Raw genomic sequence first — 25,350 nt, forward strand, 5'->3', positions numbered from 1 at the left:
AGAAAAAAGTTCCCTGTCTCCGTCGACAAGAGTCCCTTTCTTGGGGACAATAATAGATTCTTTAAAAATGAAGATTTTCCTGACAGATGTCAGAAAGTCAAAGCTTCTAAACGATTGTCAAATTCTTCACTCTGTTCTACGGCCTTCCATAGCTCAGTGCATGGAAGTAGTAGGGTTGATGGTTGCAGCAATGGACATACTTCCTTTTGCGCGAATTCATCTAAGACCATTACAACTGTGCATGCTCAAACAGTGGAATGGGGACTATACAGACTTGTCTCCAGTGATTCAAGTAGATCAGAAGACCAGAGACTCACTCCGTTGGTGGCTGACCCAGGATAACTTGTCCCAGGGAATGAGCTTCCGCAGACCAGAGTGGGTCATCGTCACGACCGACGCCAGTCTATTAGGTTGGGGCGCGGTCTGGGATTCCCTGAAAGCTCAGGGTCTATGGTCTCGGGAAGAATCTCTTCTCCCGATAAACATTCTGGAACTGAGAGCGATATTCAGTGCTCTCCGGGCTTGGCCTCAACTAGCAAAGGCCAGATTCATAAGATTCCAATCAGACAACATGACGACTGTTGCTTACATCAACCATCAGGGGGGAACAAGGAGTTCCCTGGCGATGAGAGAGGTGACCAAAATCATCAAATGGGCGGAGGATCACTCCTGCCACCTATCTGCGATCCACATCCCAGGAGTGGAAAACTGGGAGGCGGATTATCTGAGTCGTCAGACCTTCCATCCGGGGGAGTGGGAACTCCACCCGGAGGTGTTTGCCCAGTTGACCCAATTATGGGGCATTCCAGACATGGATCTGATGGCGTCTCGTCAGAACTTCAAGGTTCCTTGCTACGGGTCCAGATCCAGGGATCCCAAGGCGACTCTAGTGGATGCATTAGTGGCGCCTTGGGCCTTCAACCTAGCTTATGCGTTTCCACCGTTCCCTCTCATTCCCAGGCTGGTAGCCAGGATCAAACAGGAGAAGGCCTCGGTGATCTTGATAGCTCCTGCGTGGCCACGCAGGACTTGGTATGCAGACCTGGTGAATATGTCATCGGCTCCACCATGGAAGCTACCTTTGAGACAGGATCTTCTAGTACAAGGTCCATTCGAACATCCAAATCTAGTTTCTCTCCAGCTGACTGCTTGGAAATTGAACGCTTGATTTTGTCTAAGCGTGGGTTTTCGGATTCTGTGATAGATACTCTGGTACAAGCCAGAAAACCCGTGACTAGAAAGATATACCATAAAATATGGAAAAGATATATCTGTTGGTGTGAATCCGAGGGATTCTCATGGAGTAAGATTAAAATTCCTAGGACCCTTTCCTTTCTCCAAGAAGGTTTGGATAAGGGATTGTCAGCGAGTTCTCTAAAAGGACAGATTTCTGCTTTATCTGTCTTGTTACACAAATGACTGGCAGCTGTGCCAGATGTTCAAGCTTTTGTTCAGGCTTTGGTCAGGATCAAGCCTGTTTACAGACCCTTGACTCCTCCCTGGAGTCTAAATTTAGTTCTTTCAGTTCTTCAAGGGGTTCCGTTTGAACCCTTACATTCCATAGATATCAAGTTGTTATCTTGGAAAGTTCTGTTTTTGGTTGCTATTTCTTCTGCTAGAAGAGTTTCTGAATTATCTGCTCTGCAGTGTAGTCCGCCCTATCTGGTGTTCCATTCAGATAAGGTTGTTTTGCGTACTAAACCTGGTTTCCTTCCAAAAGTTGTTTCCAACAAGAATATTAACCAGGAAATAGTTGTGCCTTCTTTGTGCCCGAATCCAGTTTCAAAGAAGGAACGTTTGTTACACAATTTAGATGTAGTCCGTGCTTTAAAGTTCTATTTAGAAGCAACAAAGGATTTCAGACAAACGTCTTCTCTGTTTGTCTTTTATTCTGGCAAGAGGAGAGGTCAAAAAGCTACTGCTACCTCTCTTTCCTTTTGGCTGAAAAGCATCATACGATTGGCTTACGAGACTGCCGGACGGCAGCCTCCCGAACGAATCACAGCTCACTCTACTAGGGCTGTGGCTTCCACATGGGCCTTCAAGAACGAGGCTTCTGTTGATCAGATATGTAAGGCAGCGACTTGGTCTTCTCTGCACACTTTTGCCAAATTCTACAAATTTGATACTTTTGCTTCTTCGGAGGCTATTTTTGGGAGAAAGGTTTTGCAAGACGTGGTGCCTTCTGTTTAGGTAACCTGATTTGCTCCCTCCCTTCATCCGTGTCCTAAAGCTTTGGTATTGGTTCCCACAAGTTATGGATGACGCCGTGGACCGGACACACCAATGTTGGAGAAAACAGAATTTATGCTTACCTGATAAATTACTTTCTCCAACGGTGTGTCCGGTCCACGGCCCGCCCTGGTTTTTTAATCAGGTTTGATAAATTTCTTTCTTTAACTACAGTCACCACGGCACCCTATAGTTTCTCCTTTTTTTTTTTTTCCTGTCCGTCGGTCGAATGACTGGGGGGGGGGGGCGGAGCCTGGGAGGGACTATATGGACAGCTTTTGCTATGCTCTTTGCCATTTCCTGTTGGGGAGGAGAATATTCCCACAAGTTATGGATGACGCCGTGGACCGGACACACCGTTGGAGAAAGTAATTTATCAGGTAAGCATAAATTCTGTTTTTACAGGTAATTGGGTAATTATTTTAACTAGGTAGCTATTAAATAGTTAATAACTATTTAATAGCTATTATACCTAGTTAAAATAATTAACAATTTACCTGTAAAATAAATATAAACCCTAACATAGCTACAATGTAATTATATTGTAGCTATCTTAGGGTTTATTTTATAGGTAAGTATTTAGATTTAAATAGGAATATTTTAATTAATAATATTAATATTATATTTATTTTAATAAGAGTTTAGTTAGGATGTTAGAATTAGATAGGGTTATTATACTTAATATATATATTTATATATATAATATAATAACGATATTAACTATATTAACCCTAATATAATTAGGGTTAATATAGCTTGCGGCGGTGTAGGGGGATTAGATTAGGGGTTAATACATTTATTATAGGTGGCCGCGGTGTAGGGGGATGTAGATTGTAGGCAAAAGAGCAGTTTACTTTGTGACAAAGCCCCGCCAAAAGCCCTTTTAAGGGCTGGCAAAAGAGCCGAATTCTTTGGGGCATGCCCCGCAAAAAGCCCTTTTAAGGGCTGGCAAAAGAGCTGTTACTTTGGGGCAATGCCACGCAAAAAGCCCTTTTCAGGGCTATTTGTAGGGTTAGACTTAGGTTTAGTGGTAGGGATAGTTTAGTATTTTAGGGGTTAAATAATTTAATATAGATGGCGGCGGGGTAGGGGGATTAGATTAGGGGTTAATAATTTTAAAATAGATAGCGGCGGGGTAGGGGCTAACTTTAGGGGGTAGGTAAGGTAGATGGCGGTGGTGTTAGGGGCTCACTTTAGGGGGTTATAGATTTAATATAGCTGGCGGCGGTTTAGGGGTTAATAACTTTATTATGTTGCGGCGGGGTTTGGGAGCGGCGGTTTAGGGGTTAATACATATTTTATTTTTAGGCTAGTGAGGGGGGATAGAGGGTTAGACGTGTCGGGCTATGTTAGGGAGGCGTGTTAGACTTGTCGGGCTATGTTAGGGAGGCGTGTTAGACAGTGCTGGTGATTTCATACTTTAGACAGGTTTTGTAGGCGCCGGCAGTTTCTAACGTGGCGCAAGTCACTGGCGACGCCAGAAATTTGAACTTGCGCAGATTTCTGGACATCGCTGGTTTATACGATTTACGGCACGTTAGCATCTGACGGCGCCGTATATTGGATAGCTCGAGATGCGAGCTGAAACTGTGGGCGACGCGGGTTCCCTCGCTTGCGCCGCAAACTACGCCGTATATCGGATCGCGCCCCTAGTACACAAGTAAACCTTAAAAAAAAGAAGCAAATCTCGTACATTTTATACTCTGCAGCTGGTAAAAAAAAGTAATTGGAAACACATTAATGGAAAAACAATTTTATAGTATACTGTCCCTTTAATGAATTTTGCTATGAAATCTCGTGAGTTTATGTTGAAATCCCACAAGATCACTGTAGAACAAAGTGTGAACTCCGCACTGATTATGCTGATTGCTTTTTTATGGTGCAGATTGCATTAAAACGAGTAGCTGAAAGATAACTGTTCACAGAGCACTTACTCCTATATCCCCCTTTGTTTTACATAGAGCTGTCCAAGTGTTTTTTTTTTTCTAGTTAGTCAGCTTTTTACAGAGATTCCGCATTCATTTTCAAGGGATTTAGCAATTGGGTAACATTTAAATGTCACCAGTTCCTAAGCATCAGGAGCCACTGATTGGTGTTTAGGCACCATGTGCATGCTTGAGTGGCAGGCAAGCCTGTATACATAGCAAATGCATAAATCGGTAGACTTCAAGAACATCACCAGGGGTGTGTAAAACGGCATTAAAGGGACATTAAAACTAAAATGTTTCTTTTATGACTTCCCTAGACTCAGAGCAAACAGTTTTACAAATGCTTCCAGTTTACTTCTATTATATAATTTGCTTTGTTTTCATGTTATTCCTTGTTTAACAGCTTACCTAGGTAGGTCTCATGCATGTGTCTAGAGTCCTATATGGTAGCAAACACTGATGCCTTCTAGTGCTCTTGCAAATGTATAATACTGGTGAAATGTACTTTTGTAAAACTTCTGCCCACAGTGCTCAAGATAGGTGCACGCTCCTGAGCTTACCCAGAAAGGGATACCAAGATAATTGAATAAATCTGATACTATAAGTTGAGTGGACATTTCTTTTTTAAATTGTATGCTCTACAGTGTCAAAAAAAAATCAGATTTGTTTGATTTAAATAGGATTTTTTTTTAAAAAAAAAAAATACTTTTTTGATTAAAAATCTATATAAACATAGTTTCTATTTAAAGGGACAGTCTACACTACAAATGTACTTACTTGATTGTAATCCTTGCTCAGTAATCATACACTCTAACAATATCCCCAGTAGACAAAAATGATATTGTTTTGAAGCACTGGCTGTCTTATGCCTACCCGTGGCGTCACTATTTCCCTGGCGTTGTGGAAATGTTTTTGGGCTTAGTGTTGTTGGAGATGAGTCACTCTTGTGCAAAGTGTTTTGCGTATGCGCATTGTGCACTAAGTGATGCTTCATACATTTTTTCTCCCCAGAACTCAAGTTGAGGGCTCATTCCTAACTCCAGTGTGGTGACAGATCACATTGCAGGGCAGATTGCCTGGAAATGAGATATGCAGCGTCACTTGATGCGTAAAACTCCATGCACAAGTGTGACTCGTCGCGCACAACACTAAGCCTAAAACGATAGTGTAGTGTATACTGCCCCTTTAAGGTACATTATAGTTTAAAGTTTATTCATCCTGAAATAAGGATTTGTTTTTAATTATGTAGCATGAGGCTGTATATTCATGGCTGTAATGTTTATTTTTTTGGTAAATTAATTCCATTAATCCATTCACAATTTCATTATCTCCCAGAATTTTCTGTAAGATTTGTGGCATTTTTTCTATCTAGAAGATATTATCACATATTCTTTTTCTTTCCTAAGATACTGTGAGTCCACGGAATCATCAATTACTGTTTCCAATATCACTCCTGGCCAGCAGGAGGAGGCAAAGAGTACCACAGCAAAGCTGTTAAAGGGACAGCAAAGCTGTTCTTTCGTGATTCAGATAGAGCATGCAATTTTAATCATCTTTCTAATTTACTCCTATTATCAATTTTTCTTCATTCTCTTGCTTATTTGAAAAAGAAGGCATCTAAGCTTTTTTTTGGTTCAGACCTTTGGACTGCACTTTTTTTATTGGTGGATGAATTTATCCACCAATCGGCAAGAACAACCCAGGTTGTTCACCAAAAATGGGCCAGCATCTAAACTTACATTCTTGCATTTCAAATAAAGATACCAAGAGAATGAAGAAAATTTGATAATAGGAGTAAATTAGAAAATTGCTTAAAATTTCATGCTCATTCTGAATCACAAAAGAAAATTTTTGGGTTCAGTGTCCCTTTAAGTATCACTTCCCTTCCCACAATCCCCAGTCATTCTCTTTGCCTTCGGTGCAAGGAGGAGGTGACGTTTTTGGTGTCTGAAAATGTTTTAATATTTCACTTCTATCAAGATTTTATTATTTTGAAAACCAGAGTAGTTCTGCTCTGATCTTTCTCCTCAAGATTGGGTCTAGCTGTACTCCACGTTGGTCTCTTTAGTAGGGCAGTAGTTGCTTTAAAGCAGTTAGGAACTTGTGAGGTGGGCCTTGCTGCATTTTCTTAACATGTTGCTGCCCTGGTATAGAAAGCCTGAGTAGGTTTACTCTGTCCTTTCTTTCTTCCACAGGTCTCTGTAAGGAGTGGCATCCTCTCATGCTAGGTGAGCTGTCCTCCTGCCGGACAGCTATATGTGCAGGTAAGTGCCTTTTGTCTTCTGTGGATTAGGAGGCTGGCACTGAAGGGGTTGAGGACTCCCTGAAATTTATATGCGACACACAATCCTTAATGAAGGATGTTTATGGCAGTGGGCAGGCACTACATGGGCATGTGATAAGGAGACTTAAGGGTTCATCTCCTTCAAGGCAAGGAAGGAGTTAACTCTCTTTTGGCTCTTAATTTTAAGCAATCCCTGTTTGTTTAATCCTTAGGGGTTAATCCTACCCTTATTCTCTGTGTTTCAGAAATATAGGTGTTTTTAGGTAAAGCGTGCTTTTATACTTACAGCACCATGCCTATAGGGAGAAGTACACTGAATCTTACTAAGGAAGAGTGTGCACTGTGGCATTCCTCCGCTTTTTGATAGAAAGCGGAGCATTGGCCTTGTTTTATACTTGGGGGTAAGATTCCTTGACTAGTTTGTATTGATGACGGTGGGATGCAACGCGATGTACAGATCTGCGCTTCATCCCCATGCCGTTTCTCATGGCTCCGCCTCCTCAGTGAAGCGGAGCGGCGCCCTCTTGGAGGAGAAAATGAAAATCCGAGTTAGTGTCTGTAACTCCGCCTCGTTTGCCGATAGGGGAACGGAGCGGAGTTCCTGTTTTGTCTGTGTCTGACTCTGAGGAGCAGTCTTTATAGAGAGATCGTTCGGATAAGAAAATGTAAATAAGTAAACATTGCTGGACAAAATCATTACTTAAAGACAGGAAAAAATGTAGATAAAAGGACAAATATTTTCTATTCCTCCAGTTAAGTTTTAATTTGTGAATACCACTGTAGTTAGTGGTAAGCAAGTCAAAATGTTAAAAGAATTAACTTATGGGGCTTTTTGATTTCTTGGTACAGGGTCTGTTCCTAGGAATTAGGAATGATTGGTTTTAGGACCTAACAAATCATTTTAACCCTCATATTCAAGATTTCTGCATGATAATGCCTCATGGTTTTTCTCATAAGTTTGATTCCCTATTCTGGTAGGGCACAAATATCCAAACTGTATAAATGTACAGTTAGTTTGTTGATTCCTGAGCCTCTCGTCTCCCAGGATTATACTGTTCAGGCATGGCCACAGTTTTCTCCTTCAACGTCCCTAGCGCCTCTGACGTCACATGCAGTGCTCTGTGGGTCCTCTAAAGTCTCTGGAAGGAGTGTATTTGCCTGCAGATTTGCAGCGCAGGTATCCTTTGCGGTAACTGCGGCTTTATCTGCTTTCCCTTTCTTACAGGGTAAAAGCAAGAGGATATTTTAAGTTTCAGATAATAGGTTTCTGCTCCACATTTTGCTACTCAGGCCTCTCTCTTTCGTTAGGTTGGTCAGCGATATTCACCGGTAGTTTCTGAGGGTGAAATCTCAGATTTGGACAATATAATTCCTTCATCTGGTGCTGAAGTGTTATCCTTCAGATTTATGCCTGAATACCTCGTGTATGGTTAAAAGAGGTTTTGGCTACTTGGGACAACTCCGATTTTCTGTCGCTGTCAACCCTCAGATATTTAGTAAAATTAATATTTACTAGGATACCACTGTGGTCCTGTTCCAGACAGTGCAGGGAATTTTTCACAGAAAATGCAAGAGGAGAGATCCAGATAGTAAGGTTGCTGCTCCTCATTCGGCTACACAGGTTGCTCTCTCTCCTAAGTCTGGTTAGGAGAATGTGCCGGTAGCTTTTGGGGGTAAATTCTCATATAGGACAGTATAATTCCTTCATCTGATGCTTAAGTGGTCCTCTTCCGATGTATGCTTGCACAACTCGTGTACTATTAAAGGAGGTTTTTGGCTACTTGGGCGACATTGATACCCCTGTCGTTGTCAACCTTTGAAAGTTTTGTAAAATGTTCCTTCCTATGAGGAAGTGTTCCTAACATGCCTTGGATATTTTCACAGGAATAGTAGAAACTAGAGATACCATTCTCATTTTTTTCCGTCCTTTAAAGGACTTTCCTGTCACTGACTCCTCTAAATTGCTCGGTGCCCTATGTAGAAGGGAGTGTTTTTTACTATGGCTCTGAGAACTTTGACCCTTATGGATGGTGACTGCTCTTTACAGATCCATGGATTAGATGCTGGAGGTTTAAGTGTTCATTCAGAGCAATGCCTTGTCTCTTTTAGACTTACTGTACTAGCCGCTGTGCATTGTGGCTGAAGTCTGGGTCAGTTGAGAAGCCTACCTGTGACTTAGTGCTGCTGTTGCAGGTTCATTTTTTTAAGTTTCCTCCTAATCCTTGTTTCTGGCATCTCCTTTTAAGGATTAGACCTTGTTTGGATTTAGTCTAGCAGAATTATCTTTTGACTTTGGGCAAAAAAGGGTTTTTTCTACCACTCATCAGAAAAATAGGACTAAAGGAAGACTTTACTCTCCTCTTTCAGCAGGGTCAGTCTTGCCTTTTGAGTCAGATCTAAGATTTCCTCCCAGGGGCGGTTTTCTCCAAAGGAAAAAATTGAGAATTATTATCTATGCACTTTAGTGCTGCTAGCTAGAGTATCCGCAAACCAGGTATGATGAGTAACATTCCCTGATTTGGGTCCAGGACCTTCCTCTCTGTGAGTGATAGTTCTAGTTCCAATTTTGGAACAGGATCTGGTATTTACCTTATGTAACTCAGGTTTTGTCCTTCAAAGTAGTATTCTTTCTCCTTTGATTCAAGAGGACCTGTCCTTAGGCATGAGAGTTTTTTCTGAACAATATTTGGTTCAGGTGTCTTCCTTCCTTCAAGCAAATTCTTTTTTAGGATATCTGGTCCAATCTATTTTCCCATGGATGGGAAATACATCTGGAATAGAGTTCCCTTGTCCCATCTTCAAGGGTGATTTTCTTGGGTCTACTGCCACAATATCTGATTGCTCCTGATCCGTCTGATCTGGGAAGTTAAGTAGAGCTAGGCCTGGTCAGTACCTGCATGATGAGCAGACCGATGTAGCCTGATGGTTATCTGAGACTTTGCAGCTCAAGATTGTTGGTTCGTGTCCAGCTAGGCGCTGGATGTCTATTTGAAGTCATACTGTAAATTCCAGGTGCGGTAAGCTGGGACCTTAATAGATTATCTAGGAGAAGATGTTTAACAGAGGTCAGCTAATCAAGGTTATATTCCTTTACCGGCAGTCTTCTGTCTGGCCAACAGCAAGCTGTAGTGGCCTGGTAGAGAACTTGGCTATCTTGCAACCAGGATGTTGGGAGTTTGGATAGCTACAGTTGGGTTTTCCTTCACTATTCAGTGATTATTTGTATGGAGGGAATTGGTCTGTTGGTTTCCATGGACATCATTCCCGTTACTATTTTCAATAATATGGAGAACTTTGGATCTGTCTCAGAGGATAGATCTGGATCAGTCGATAGAGACTCTCTCCCATAGTGGCTCTTTCAGGAGTATCTGTCACAGGGGTGCATGCTTCTGGAGACATTCCTGGGTGATGTGACCATGGTCGCCTAACTGCTGAAGCAGACTGGGTCTGGTTTAAGGTGCAGGATCTACGGAGGCGGAAGTGTCTACTCTCCTCTTTAGTATTTTGGAGTTGAGAGCGATTTACAATGCGCTGATAGCTGGGCATCAGTCGTCCTTAGATTGTCTTGTTTGCCTGTTTTCCTCCTTTTTGTTCTCCTTCCACAAATCTTTGTTCGTCTCAAACAGGAGAGAACGTCGGGATTATATAACAGGAGAGAATATCGGGATTATATTTGTCCCTACGTGGCCTCGCAGGATCTGGTGTGCAGACTTAGTGGAGATGTTGTCTCTCCCACCTTGGAGGCTGCCTCTGAGGGAGGACCTTCTAATCCAGGGCCTCTTCCTTCATCCAAGTCTCGTTTTATCTGAGACTGTCTGCTTGGAGATGGTACGTTTAGTTCTGTCCAAACGTGTTTTTTCTGTATCGGTCTTTGAGACCATGATTCAGGCTCACAAGTCTGTTCCTATAGAGTTTTTTTACCACGAGATATGGCGTATATATATATTTGATGTGAATTCAAGGACTACTCTTGGAGTAGGGTCTGGATTCCTTGAATTTTGTCCTCTTTCCAGGAAGATCTTGAAAAGAGCTTGTTGATCAGTGCCATGAAGGGTAAGATTTCTTCTGTTTATCCTTTGCTGCATAGGCGTCTGGTGGTCGTGCAAGACCTGCATCTTTTTGCCAGACATTGATCAGAATCAGGCCTGTGTTTCTGTCTATTGCTAACCTTAATCTTGTTCTTAAGGTTTTGGAGCAGGCTCCGTTTGAGCTAATGCATTCCATATATATTGAGGTTTTGTTCCTTTGGCTAAAAATCTCTTCTGCTCGGAGAGTTTTGGAACTTTCAGCCTTGCAGTGTGGTTCGCCTTATCTTGTCTTTCATGCCAATAGGGCGGTTCCTTGTTCTAAGTTAGGTTCCTTCCTAATATGGTTTTGAATAGAAATTCACTATATCCTGATCCTCCTTTTTATGAGGGATGTTTAGTGGAAATCTTGAATGTTGTGTGTGTTATTTATTTCTATCTGCAGGCGACTAAGGATTTTCCTCCAGTCTTCTGCCCTGTTTGTTTGTTTTTCTGGAAGACGTAGAGGTCAGAAACTTATTTTTCTCTTTCGTTGAGAAGAATATTCGGTTGGCTTATGAGTCTGCTTGACAGCAGCCTCCTGAGAGAATTTCAGCTCTTCCGCAAGGGCTGTCTCCCTTTCTTTGGCTTTCGAATTTAAATTTTCTGTGGAATAGGTTTGCAAGGCTGCAACTTGGTTTTCCTTCTTACTTTTGAAAATTTTAAAAATGTATTCTTTTGCCTCTTCTGAGGCTTCTTATGGGGAGAAAAATTATTTTAAGCGGTGGTACCTTCTGTTTAGGTTACTTGTCTTGTCCCTCCCTAATCATTTGTGTCCTCTAGCTTGGGTATTGGTTCCCAACAGTAATTGATTATTCTGTGGATTCACCGTATTTTAGGAAAGAAAACAAAATTTATGGATATGGTGAGTCCACGGCCCGCCCTTATTTTAAGACAGTTGTTTTTAACTATAATCTCAGGCACCTCTACACCTTGTGTTATTTTCCTTTTTCTCCTTTTTTCTTTGGTCGAATGACTGGGGATTGTGGGAAGGGAAGTGATACTTAACAGCTTTGCTGTGGTGCTCTTTGCATCCTCCTGCTGGCCAGGAGTGATATTCCCAACAGTAATGTATGATTCCGTGGACTTACCATATCCGGAAATAAATAAGTTTATCAGGTAAGCATAAAATTAGTTGTTTTTTTTTGTAGTTCAAAACTGTGAATTTGTGTCTGCAGAAATAACAGGCCCCTTTTTCACAGCAAAAATGTTATAAAATAAACATACAGAGTTGAGAAATAGAGCTTAAAGGGACATACACCCAAAATATTTATTTCATGATTCAGATAGAGCATACAGATTTCAGATTTACTTCTTTTATCAAATTTGCTTCATTCTCTTGAAATTCTTTGTTGAAAGAGAGCAATGCTATACTGGGAGCTAGGTAAACACATTGGGTGAGCCAATGATGAGAAGCTAGCTCACAGTAGTACATTGCTCCTGAGCCTACCTGTGTGTGCTTTTGATGCCAAGAGAACAAAGCAAATTAGATTAGAGGAGTAAAATGGAAAGTTGGTTATCATTGCATGTTCTGTCTGAAACGTTAAAGTTTAATTTTGACCCTACTTTCCTTTTAATTTCATTGCCCCCTTGTAAAACTATGTACACAGAATCAACTTTTACTAAGTTTCAAGAAGCTCAATGAATATAAGATTGTTTTGAATGGAATAGATCTGCACAAGGACATAAGTGTGAGGAGGGAGGAGCAAGCATTAGTTAAATAAAGCTATTTAAGTTGATAAAATATGAACCTGAAAAAATATTTCTCCCCAGTAAAAAAGGCGGTGCGTCATATATAAAGGTTACCAAATCCCACAATATTAATACATATAAAATAAGTGAGAAGATAAATATAAAGTCTCTGAGCTGTTACAAATATCGCAACATGCAGTGTGCAGGGGACTTACAAATGTGGTAGGAGAAATTGTAAATCATGTGACCACATGCTTGTTTCCACTACATTTAGATCTGCCACATCCTCTGAAACTTTAGAGACCAGAGAATGTGTCAAATGTAAAAGTAAATTTGTCATTTACTTGGTTGAATGTGTACAATGTTTAAGGCAGTAAGTTGGTAGAACTACCCGAGAGGTGGGTAAACGTATAAAGGAACATCTCTCATATATTGACAATGTGAGAGATGTGTCAGCCCTGTCCAGACATTTCCTTGAGGTTCATGGTGGGAATGTGAATCACTTCAGGTGGCAGGCTATTGAACAGATTGTGAAACCACCAAGGGGTGGTGATAAACTCCAAATTCTGTGCAGACTGGAGATTTATTGGATTCATAGGTTGAATAGCCTGTTGCCTGTGGGATTCAACTCTGAATTTGATATAATCAATTACTGGCATAGATAAGATCCCTGCAACTTGTTTTTTGACTATGTGTTCTTTGGAACTCTTCACATTCCTCCTATTAAAAGTATATGTATATATACGTATGATCTAGATGATTGATTTTGCTTCTTTTGGGAACCTATAGGTATCTGTTCCCATTAGATATACGTTAACACTTGATTAATATGCATTTTTCTTTACAAATCTAATATATTTACTTGTTTATGTATAAAGGATGTATGTCTTACAACATATACACAACATAGTGAGTGCTATCATTCTGCTGTTTCCCTTTATATTTATATCTGTACTCAAATTTGCCTAAATATGCATTCTCTTCCTCTTTTCCTGTTTATTTGTATACTGAGGGTTAAATAATTAATTAAGGTACCACCAATAGGAGTGGTTGTTTGATTTTAAATAATGAGCACCTTGTTCACCCGTTTATGTCTACGACTACGGTCTTTGTGGCCGAAACCGGTCAGACTTTCACTTTTTTACCCTCTACTGTAGCTTGCTTACATCGTTTTTAACATGTTAATCTAATAAAGATATCATTTTTTATATATGAACTATTTGTTATCCCCCTTTTTTCTATTTAAAATATGAGCCTATTAAACTTTAAATAGTACATTTCCCAATAATTTCAGTGATCTATCTGTGCATTTCTATTGGTGCATAACTAAATCAGTAATTTTCTGATATAGCTGGAAAAATATTAGTATTTTGTGACTAAACTTTCACTTGTCTCCTGTTTCTGCAGAGTATTTGTTACCTGATAATGAGTGCCTCCACGTATACCTTCATAATGATGTGGGAGTACAGCCATTACCTGCTGTTCGTACAGGCCTTGGTTCTGTCGCTGCTTGATGGTCTATCCATGGTCCACAAAGACAAGGTATCATTTATTTATAACTAGTCCTAAAGCCCGTGCATACGGGCCATTTTTTGTAGTACAGCGGTCCCACCCCTTGCTCTCTCTCTTCCCCCTCTCTTTTGCTCTCTCTCCTCCTCTCTCTCCTCCTCTCTTTTGCTCTCTCTCCCCTCTCTTTTGTGCTCTCTTTTGCTCTCTCTCTCCCCCCTCTCTTTTGCTCTCTCCCCCCCTCTCTTTTGCTGTCTCCCCCTCTTTTGCTATCTCCCCCCTCTCTTTTGCTCTCTCTCCCCCCTCTTTTGCTTTCTCTCTCCCACCTATTTTGCTTTCTCTCCCCTCTCTTTTGTGCTCTCTTTTCCTCTCTCTCTTCCCCCTCTCTTTTGCTCTGTCTCCCCCCTCTCTTTTGCTCCCCCCCTCTCTTTTGCTGTCTCCCCCTCTTTTGCTATCTCCCCCTCTCTTTTGCTCTCTCTCCCCCCTCTTTTGCTTTCTCTCTCCCACCTATTTTGCTTTCTCTCCCCTCTCTTTTGTGCTCTCTTTTCCTCTCTCTCTTCCCCCTCTCTTTTGCTCTGTCTCCCCCCTCTCTTTTGCTCCCCCCTCTCTTTTGCTGTCTCCCCCTCTTTTGCTATCTCCCCCTCTCTTTTGCTCTCTCTCCCCCCTCTTTTGCTTTCTCTCTCCCACCTATTTTGCTCTTTCTCCCCTCTCTTTTCCTCTCTCCCCTCTCTTTTTGCTCTCTCTCCCCTCTCTTTTCGCTCTCTCCCCCTCTCTTTTGTTCTCCCCTCTCTCCTTTTCTCTCTCCCCCTCACCTTTACTCTCTCTCCCTCTTTCCTTTGCTCTCTCTCCCTCTTTCCTTTGCTCTCTCTCCCTCTTTTCTTTGCTCTCTCTCCCTCTTTTCTTTGCTCTCTCTCCCTCTTTTCTTTGCTCTCTCTCCCTCTTTTCTTTGCTCTCTCTCCCCCCTCTCCTTTGCTCTCTCTCCCCGCTCTCCTTTGCTCTCTCTCCCCGCTCTCCTTTGCTCTCTCTTCCTGCTCTCCTTTGCTCTCCCCGCTCTCCTTTGCTCTCCCCGCTCTCCTTTGCTCTCTCTTCCTGCTCTCCTTTGCTCTCCCCGCTCTCCTTTGCTCTCTCTCCCCGCTCTCCTTTGCTCTCTCTCCCCCCCTCTCCTTTGCTCTCTCTCCCCCCTCTCCTTTGCTCTCTCTCCCCCCTCTCCTTTGCTCTCTCTCCCCCCTCTCCTTTGCTCTCTCTCCCCCCTCTCCTTTGCTCTCTCTCCCCCTTCTCCTTTGCTCTCTCTCCCCCCTCTCCTTTGCTTTTTCTCCCCCCTCTCCTTTGCTTTTTCTCCCCCCTCTCCTTTGCTTTTTCTCCCCCCTCTCCTTTGCTTTTTCTCCCCCTCTCCTTTGCTTTCTCTCCCCCCTCTCCTTTGCTTTCTCTCCCCCCTCTCCTTTGCTTTCTCTCCCCCCTCTCCTTTGCTTTCTCTCCCCCCTCTCCTTTGCTTTCTCTCCCCCCTCTCCTTTGCTTTCTCTCCCCCCTCTCCTTTCTCTCCCCCCTCTCTTTTGCTTTCTCTCCCCCCCCCATCTTTTGCTCTCTCTCCCCCTCTTTTGCTCTCTCTCCCTCTCTCTTTTGCTCTCTCTCCCTCTCTCTTTTGCTCTCTCTCCCTCTCTCTTTTGCTCTCTCTCCCTCTCTCTTTTGCTCTCTCTCCCTCCTCTTTTGCTCTCTCTCCCTCCTCTTTTGCTCTCTCTCCCTCCTCTTTTGCTCTCTCTCCCTCCTCTTTTGCTCTCTCTCCCCTCTCTTTTGCTCTCTCTCCCCCCTCTTTTGCTCTCTCTCCCCCCTCTTTTGCTCTCTCTCCCCCCTCTCCTTTGCTTTCTCTCCCCCTCACTCTTGCTCTCTCCCCCTCACTCTTGCTCTCTCCCCCTCACTCTTGCTCTCTCCCCCTCTCTCTTTTGCTCTCTCTCCCTCTCTCTTTTGCTCTCTCCCCCTCTCTCTTTTGCTCTCTCCCCCTCTCTCTTTTGCTCTCTCTCCCTCTCTCTTTTGCTCTCTCTCCCTCTCTCTTTTGCTCTCTCTCCCTCTCTCTTTTGCTCTCTCTCCCTCTCTCTTTTGCTCTCTCTCCCTCTCTCTTTTGCTCTCTCTCCCTCTCTCTTTTGCTCTCTCTCCCTCTCTCTTTTGCTCTCTCTCCCTCTCTCTTTTGCTCTCTCTCCCCTCTCTTTTGCTCTCTCTCCCCTCTCTTTTGCTCTCTCTCCCCTCTCTTTTGCTCTCTCTCCCCTCTCTTTTGCTCTCTCTCCCCTCTCTTTTGCTCTCTCTCCCCCCTCTTTTGCTCTCTCTCCCCCCTCTTTTGCTCTCTCTCCCCCCTCTTTTGCTCTCTCTCCCCCACATATTTTGCTCTCTCTCCCCCCTCTCTTTTGCGCTCTCTCCCCCTCTCTTTCTTCTGTTAAGTGTGATCAGTCCACGGGTCATCATTACTTCTGGGATATTACTCCTCCCCAACAGGAAGTGCAAGAGGATTCACCCAGCAGAGTTGCATATAGCCCCTCCCCTCTACGTCACCCCCAGTCATTCTCTTGCACCCAACGACTAGATAGGATGTGTGAGAGGACTATGGTGATTTTATTTAGTTTTATTTCTTCAATCAAAAGTTTGTTATTTTTTAATAGCACCGGAGCGTGTTATTCCTTCTCTGGTAGAGTTTGAAGAAGAATCTACCAGAGTTTTTTACTATGATTTTAGCCGGAGTTGTTAAGATCATATTGCTGTTCTCGGCCATCTGAGGAGAGGTAAACTTCAGATCAGGGGGCAGCGGGCAGTTTATTCTGCAAAGAGGTATGTAGCAGTTTTTATTTTTAACAATGGAATTGCTGAGAAAATACTGCCATACCGACATTATATCAAGTATGTATAATTTACATTTTTGTTTTCTGGAGAATGGTACTTCTCTGGAATTACAATAGGCTTTTTAATAACTCTTAATTATGTTAAACGTTTTTGCTGGAATGTAAAATCGTTTTCATTTTCTGAGGTACTGGGTGAATAAAACGTTTGGGCACTTTTTTTCCACTTGGCAGTTGCTGGATCTAATTATGACAGTTGCTTAATCTCGCTCACTGTTGTGTGTGAGGGGGTGGGACCTTTTTGGCGCTTTTTGCTACGCATCAAAAATTTCAGTCAAAGCTCTTTGTTTTTCCTGCATGTTCCGGTTTATTTCTACAGAACCCAGGGAGCTTCAAAGCTAATTTGAGGGAAGTAATCTAACAGAGCTGTAAGATTGTAGTTGACTGTGATAAAAAACGTTTATCTTTAACTTTTTTATGCCTCAGGGTTAGTTATTTCTTGCTACTGGATACAATCCTTTGCTAAGTTACATTTGGTTTTACAAAGCTGATTGATTTCATCTGTTATATTTACTCAGTGCTTTTCAAGCACAGTTCGTTTTTTTCATTGTAATTTTATTGTATAGTATTTCCAAGTTGCAAGTTTATTTGCTAGTTTGTTAAACATGTCTGATTCAGAAGATGAGACCTGTACTATTTGTACTAAAGCCAAGGTGGAGCCCAATAGAAATTTATGTACTAACTGTATTGATGCTACATTAAGTAAAAGTCAATCTGTACAAATTGAACAAATTTCACCAAACAACGAGGGGAGAGTTATGCCGACTAACTCGCCTCACGTGACAGTACCTGCATCTCCCGCCCGGGACGTGCGCGATATGGCGACGCCAAGTACATCTGGGCGGCCATTACAAATAACATTACAAGATATGGCTACTGTTATGACTGAGGTTTTGGCTAAATTACCAGAACTAAGGGGCAAGCGAGATCACTCTGGGGTGAGAACAGAGTGCGCTGATAATGTTAGAGCCATGTCAGATACTGCGTCACAACTTGCAGAACATGAGGACGGAGAGCTTCATTCTGCAGCTGACGGTTCTGATCCAAACAGATTGGATTCAGATATTTCAAATTTTAAATTTTAAGCTGGAAAACCTCCGTGTTTTACTAGGGGAGGTGTTAGCGGCCCTGACTGATTGTAACACAGTTGCAATACCAGAGAAAATGTGTAGATTGGATAAATATTTTGCTGTACCAACAAGTACTGACGTTTTTCCTATACCTAAGAGACTAACTGAAATTATTACTAAGGAGTGGGATAGACCCGGTGTGCCGTTCTCACCCCCTCCGATATTTAGAAAGATGTTTCCGATAGACGCCACCACGCGGGACTTATGGCAAATGGTTCCTAAGGTGGAGGGAGCAGTTTCTACTTTAGCTAAGCGTACCACTATCCCGGTGGAGGATAGCTGTGCCTTTTCAGATCCAATGGATAAAAAATTAGAGGGTTACCTTAAGAAAATGTTTGTTCAACAAGGTTTTATATTGCAACCCCTTGCATGCATTGCGCCGATCACGGCTGCAGCGGCATTCTGGATTGAGTCTCTAGAAGAGAATCTTAGTTCAGCTACGCTGGACGACATTTCAGACAGGCTTAGAGTACTTAAGCTATCTAATTCTTTCATTTCGGAAGCCGTAGTACATTTAATTAAACTTACGGCTAAGAATTCCGGATTCGCCATTCAGGCGCGCAGAGCACTGTGGCTAAAATCCTGGTCAGCTGATGTAACTTCTAAGTCCAAATTACTTAATATACCTTTCAAGGGACAGACCTTATTTGGGCCTGGTTTGAAAGAAATTATCGCTGACATTACAGGAGGTAAGGGCCACGCCCTACCTCAAGACAAAGCTAAACCTAAGGCTAGACAGTCTAATTTTCGTTCCTTTCGGAATTTCAAAGCAGGAGCAGCATCAACTTCCACTACTCCAAAACAAGAAGGATCTGGTGCTCGCTACAGACAAGGCTGGAGACCTAACCAGTCCTGGAACAAGGGCAAGCAGGCCAGGAAACTGCTGTTGCCACGAAAACAGCATGAATTGAGGGCCCCCGATCCGGGATCGGATCTAGTGGGGGGCAGACTTTCTCTCTTCGCCCAGGCTTGGGCAAGAGATGTCCAGGATCCCTGGGCGCTAGAGATAATATCTCAGGGATACCTTCTGGACTTCAAACACTCTCCTCCAAGAGAGAGATTTCATCTGTCAAGGTTGTCGACAGACCAAACAAAGAAAGAAGCGTTTCTGCGCTGTATTCAAGAACTATTGTTAATGATTGAAACAAAAAAAGAAAGGGCGCCTCCTAGTGTAGCCAATTTTTGTAAGTAGATAATATATATTCGCAGATTTTGTACTCACATGTAGTGAAGGCAACGATAATGCCTAGGTAGATGGTCTGGAAACTTATCAGTGTCCCAGTTGACTGTGCACCATGAGAAGGGCTGCTCCTCTTGAATGGAAAAGATCTGGAAAACTGGAAAAATATACAGAGGGCGACTCCTAGTGCAAATCAGTTGATACAGTTGTAAGCCCCAAATGATCCCTTTAGAGAGATACTCACATATTATGGAGCACACTATAGTGCTAATGAGGCAAGCTGGGTATATTATGGTGGCCCAGCGCACATAACACTCTGGCAAGCAGTGGATCAATGTAGTAAATAAAAGATAGGAGACTCCAGAAGTATATCAAAAATGAGTTTTATAAATATAAATAAATGAACATAAAAACAATCAGTAAAACACGCTACGCGTTTCTCAGAGCTCACCACTCTGTTTCCTCAGGCAAGTTCTCTGAGGAAACAGAGTGGTGAGCTCTGAGAAACGCGTAGCGTGTTTTACTGATTGTTTTTATGTTCATTTATTTATATTTATAAAACTCATTTTTGATATACTTCTGGAGTCTCCTATCTTTTATTTACTACATTGATCCACTGCTTGCCAGAGTGTTATGTGCGCTGGGCCACCATAATATACCCAGCTTGCCTCATTAGCACTATAGTGTGCTCCATAATATGTGAGTATCTCTCTAAAGGGATCATTTGGGGCTTACAACTGTATCAACTGATTTGCACTAGGAGTCGCCCTCTGTATATTTTTCCAACTATTGTTAATGGGAGTAATCCATCCAGTTCCACGGCTGGAACAGGGAAAAGGGTTTTACTCAAATCTGTTTGTGGTTCCCAAAAAAGAAGGAACTTTCAGACCAATCCTGGACTTAAAGATCCTAAACAAATTCCTAAGAGTTCCATCATTCAAAATGGAGACTATCCGGACAATTTTACCTATGATCCAAGAGGGTCAGTACATGACCACAGTGGACTTAAAGGATGCTTACCTTCACATACCGATTCACAAAGATCATTACCGGTATCTAAGATTTGCCTTTCTAGACAGACATTACCAGTTTGTAGCTCTTCCATTCGGATTGGCTACAGCTCCAAGAATCTTCACAAAGGTTCTAGGTGCTCTTCTGGCAGTACTAAGACCGCGGGGAATTTCGGTAGCTCCCTACCTAGACGACATTCTGATACAAGCTTCAAGCTTTCAAACTGCCAAGTCTCATACAGAGTTAGTACTGGCATTTCTAAGGTCACATGGATGGAAGGTGAACGAAAAGAAAAGTTCACTTGTTCCACTCACAAGAGTTCCCTTCCTGGGGACTCTTATAGATTCTGTAGAAATGAAGATTTACCTGACAGAAGACAGGTTAATAAGACTTCAAAGTGTTTGCCGCACCCTTCATTCCATTCAACACCCATCGGTGGCTCAATGCATGGAGGTAATCGGCTTAATGGTAGCGGCAATGGACATAGTGCCATTTGCCCGCTTACACCTCAGACCACTGCAATTGTGCATGCTGAGTCAGTGGAATGGGGATTACTCAGACTTGTCCCCTTCTCTGAATCTGGATCAAGAGACCAGAAATTCTCTTCTATGGTGGCTTTCTCGGCCACATCTGTCCAGGGGGATGCCATTCAGCAGACCAGACTGGACAATTGTAACAACAGACGCCAGCCTTCTAGGTTGGGGTGCCGTCTGGAATTCTCTGAAGGCTCAGGGACAATGGAGTCAGGAGGAGAGCCTCCTGCCAATAAACATTCTGGAATTGAGAGCAGTTCTCAATGCCCTTCTGGCCTGGCCCCAGTTGACAACTCGGGAGTTCATCAGGTTTCAGTCGGACAACATCACAACTGTAGCTTACATCAACCATCAGGGAGGGACAAGAAGCTCCCTAGCAATGATGGAAGTATCAAAGATAATTCGCTGGGCAGAGTCTCACTCTTGCCACCTTTCAGCAATCCACATCCCGGGAGTGGAAAACTGGGAGGCGGATTTCTTAAGTCGTCAGACTTTTCATCCGGGGGAGTGGGAACTTCATCCGGAGGTCTTTGCCCAAATACTTCGACGTTGGGGCAAACCAGAGATAGATCTCATGGCGTCTCGACAGAACGCCAAGCTTCCTCGCTACGGGTCCAGATCCAGGGATCCAGGAGCAGTCCTAATAGATGCCCTGACAGCACCTTGGGACTTCAGGATGGCTTATGTGTTTCCACCCTTCCCGATGCTTCCTCGATTGATTGCCAGAATCAAACAGGAGAGAGCATCAGTGATTCTGATAGCACCTGCATGGCCACGCAGGACTTGGTATGCAGACCTGGTGGACATGTCATCCTGTCCACCTTGGTCTCTACCTCTGACACAGGACCTTCTGATACAGGGTCCTTTCAAACATCAAAATCTAACTTCTCTGAAGCTGACTGCTTGGAAATTGAACGTTTGATTTTATCAAAACGTGGGTTTTCTGAGTCAGTTATTGACACCTTAATACAGGCTAGGAAGCCTGTTACCAGAAAGATTTACCATAAAATATGGCGTAAATACCTATACTGGTGTGAATCCAAAGGTTACTCTTGGAGTAAGGTTAGGATTCCTAGGATATTGTCTTTTCTACAAGAAGGTTTAGAAAAGGGTTTATCTGCTAGTTCGTTAAAGGGACAGATCTCAGCTCTGTCTATTCTGTTACACAAACGTCTGTCAGAAGTGCCAGACGTTCAGGCTTTTTGTCAGGCTTTAGCGAGGATTAAGCCTGTGTTTAAGACTGTTGCTCCACCATGGAGTTTAAATCTTGTTCTAAACGTTTTACAGGGCGTTCCGTTTGAACCCCTCCATTCCATTGATATAAAGTTGTTATCTTGGAAAGTTCTATTTTTAATGGCTATTTCCTCGGCTCGAAGAGTCTCTGAGTTATCAGCCTTACATTGTGATTCTCCTTATTTGATTTTTCATTCGGATAAGGTAGTTCTGCGTACTAAACCTGGGTTCTTACCCAAGGTAGTCACTAACAGGAATATCAATCAAGAGATTGTTGTTCCTTCTTTGTGTCCAAATCCTTCTTCAAAGAAGGAACGCTTACTACATAATCTGGATGTAGTTCGTGCCCTAAAATTTTACTTGCAGGCAACTAAGGAATTTCGACAAACGTCTTCTCTGTTTGTCGTGTACTCTGGACAGAGGAGAGGTCAAAAGGCTTCGGCAACCTCTCTTTCTTTTTGGCTTCGTAGTATAATACGTTTAGCTTATGAGACTGCTGGACAGCAGCCTCCTGAAAGAATTACAGCCCATTCTACTAGAGCTGTGGCTTCCACTTGGGCCTTCAAGAATGAGGCCTCTGTTGAACAGATTTGCAAGGCTGCAACTTGGTCTTCACTTCATACTTTTTCCAAATTTTACAAATTTGACACATTTGCTTCCTCGGAGGCTATTTTTGGGAGAAAGGTTCTTCAGGCAGTGGTTCCTTCTGTATAGAGAGCCTGCCTATCCCTCCCGTCATCCGTGTACTTTTGCTTTGGTATTGGTATCCCAGAAGTAATGATGACCCGTGGACTGATCACACTTAACAGAAGAAAACATAATTTATGCTTACCTGATAAATTCCTTTCTTCTGTAGTGTGATCAGTCCACGGCCCGCCCTGTTTTTAAGGCAGGTATTTATTTTTAAATTATACTCCAGTCACCACTACACCCTTGGTTCCTCCTTTCTCGTTTTTTGTCCTTGGTCGAATGACTGGGGGTGACGTAGAGGGGAGGGGCTATATGCAACTCTGCTGGGTGAATCCTCTTGCACTTCCTGTTGGGGAGGAGTAATATCCCAGAAGTAATGATGACCCGTGGACTGATCACACTACAGAAGAAAGGAATTTATCAGGTAAGCATAAATTATGTTTTTGCGCTCTCTCCCCCCTCTCTTTTGCGCTCTCTCTCCCCCTCTCTTTTGCGCTCTCTCCCCCCTCTCTTTTGCTTTCTCTCCCCCCCTCTCTTTTGCTTTCTCTCCCCCCTCTCTTTTGATCTCTCTTCCCCCTCTCTTTTGCTCTCTCTCCCCCCTCTCTTTTGCTCTCTCTCCCCCCTCTCTTTTGCTCTCTCACCTCTTTTGCTTTCGCCCCCTCTCTTTAACTCTCTCTCCGCCTGTCTTTCTCTCTCCCCCTGTCTTTCTCTCTCTCTCCCTCTCTTTAGCTCTCTCTCCCCCCTCTCTTTTGCATTCTCTCCCCTTTCTTTAACTCTCTCTCTCCCCTCTCTTTTGCTCTCTCTCCCCCCTCTTTTGCTCTCTCTCCCCCCTCTTTTGCTCTCTCTCCCCCACATATTTTGCTCTCTCTCCCCCCTCTTTGCCCTCTCTCCCCCTCTCTTTTGCCCTCTCTCCCCCTCTCTTTTGAGCTCTCTCCCCCCTCTCTTTTGCGCTCTCTCCCCCCTCTCTTTTGCGCTCTCTCCCCCCTCTCTTTTGCGCTCTCTCCCCCCTCTCTTTTGCGCTCTCTCCCCCCCTCTCTTTTGCTTTCTCTCCCCCCTCTCTTTTGCTTTCTCTCCCCCCTCTCTTTTGCTTTCTCTCCCCCCTCTCTTTTGATCTCTCTCCCCCCTCTCTTTTGCTCTCTCACCTCTTTTGCTTTCGCCCCCTCTCTTTAACTCTCTCTCCGCCTGTCTTTCTCTCTCCCCCTGTCTTTCTCTCTCTCCCTCTCTTTAGCTCTCTCTCCCCCCTCTCTTTTGCATTCTCTCCCCTTTCTTTAACTCTCTCTCCCCCCTCTCTTTAGCTCTCTCTCCCCCCTCTATTTTGTCCCCTCTTTCTCCCCCTCTCTTTAGTTCTCTCTCCCTCTATTTTGCCCCCTCTTCCCCCTCTTTCTCTCTCCCCCCTCTATTTTGCCCCTCTACCCCCTCTATTTTGCCCCCTCTCTTTTTGCTCAAAATATAAATTTTAATGTTTCAGATAGAGCATTCAGTTTTATAAATTTTCCAGTTTACTTCTATTAGTAAAGTGGCACAGTCTTTTAATATGCACCAGCTCCTGAGTATGTGCATGAGTTCACAGTGTATATTTATATGAGTCTGTGACTGGCTGATGGCTGTCACGTGATGAAATTTGTTTGAAAAGCAAATCTATTTCTCATTCATTCTATTTCTCAAGTGCTATTGTCCTATTGTGCTTTGTCTTTTTATTAAGTAATTGTTGAATGTGCAATTCTGCTGTATTAAATGATCCTTTAAACTGTAAGGGCTACAAAGCACCTGGTACTCCAAGAACAGCCAATGCAGCATGTCTTTTATTCTGTAAAATATTATCTTTTGTCAGTACTGGAGTTAAACTGTCAGCACACTTGTTTCTAGTGATTCATAGCATCATACAAACATTCTCATATGTGCTCAGTGCATATCTGTATCTCTACATATTTAGCTTATCTGTTGTTTTTCTAAGCTTGTTTTGTTTGCATTTTTATAGTATACTTGTTTTTTTTTTTTTTTTATCATTTTTAAGACTAAAGGAAATGTTAACATGAGGGTCCACAGAAGAAAGGAGGAGTGTGTCTTAAGATGACATTAAACTAAACATTGAATTCCCCAAGAGGCTGAAGTGCATAAGCCAGTCCTCAGCACTCTGACCTTACTGCTTTCTACGTAGCAATAGTTTGGTCACTGTAGTAGCTCATTTATATCAGTCTCTTACTGGCGTTGGCAAATAAGAGGCTTTTAAAAAACGGATTTCCCTGAACTACAAACAGTTGTCCCTATACGGAAAATAAAACATTGCAATATGCAGTACATGTATTATTTATCTGTGCAATGCTTGTTCCACCTTGCCCCCCTTCCCCCGTGAGGCTGGAGTGCCTCTATCATGCTTAAGTATGGTTAAATTTATTGACCCTATAACATTCTACACAATGATTGCTCAAGTTTATTTACATCTTTTCATCCCACCATGCTTTTCAAAGGGTATATTCCTGAACTGATCTTGATTTGCAAAACATTGAAAAATGTGCTAAAATATGGCCGTGCTTTAATGATACAGAGCTTTTTTGCAATGCAGTACTTTATTACTGACGTATACAAATAGATTACTTTAATGTCAGTCATGGTTCTAGTTTGTAGTATAAACATTACACGCCCAGTAACATCAAGTTGTCACTTAGTTTATTTTTGCCTTGAGTATACATTAAACTTGAGATTCACTGTTCTAGGTAGAGTAGCTGCAGAACCAATTAATGGGGCACATGTTTAACTATTAATATGTGTCTCCATGTTAGCTAACGTGCAGATTATTCAACTGTTATAAGAACTGATCCATATTTTTCCTACTTTTAAAACTTTTTATAAGGATTAAATAATCAAAATATTGCAGATTTTCGGTTATGTCTCTGCTATAGTCATCGCTATAATGAACTGCAAAAATGTCATGTTTTAATAAGAACATTCATTCTTCTTTCCAAAGGTGTATGAAATACATAGAATGTA

The 25,350-nt window shown here is 42.6% G+C and overlaps 1 protein-coding gene across 1 annotated transcript in view; it reads left to right on the forward strand.

Moving 5' to 3' along the window:
- LOC128661685 (probable C-mannosyltransferase DPY19L4) overlaps window positions 1–25,350 on the forward strand; it is a 139,320-nt gene that overhangs the window by 112,806 nt on the left and 1,164 nt on the right. The window contains exons 10-11 of the mRNA XM_053715911.1: window positions 13,608–13,742; window positions 25,328–25,347. Of these exons, the coding sequence (XP_053571886.1) occupies window positions 13,608–13,742; window positions 25,328–25,347 (155 nt within the window). The remainder of the gene's footprint in view (window positions 1–13,607; window positions 13,743–25,327; window positions 25,348–25,350) is intronic.

This window comes from Bombina bombina, chromosome 5 (genome assembly GCF_027579735.1).
Source record: "Bombina bombina isolate aBomBom1 chromosome 5, aBomBom1.pri, whole genome shotgun sequence".
Lineage (NCBI taxonomy): Eukaryota > Metazoa > Chordata > Amphibia > Anura > Bombinatoridae > Bombina > Bombina bombina.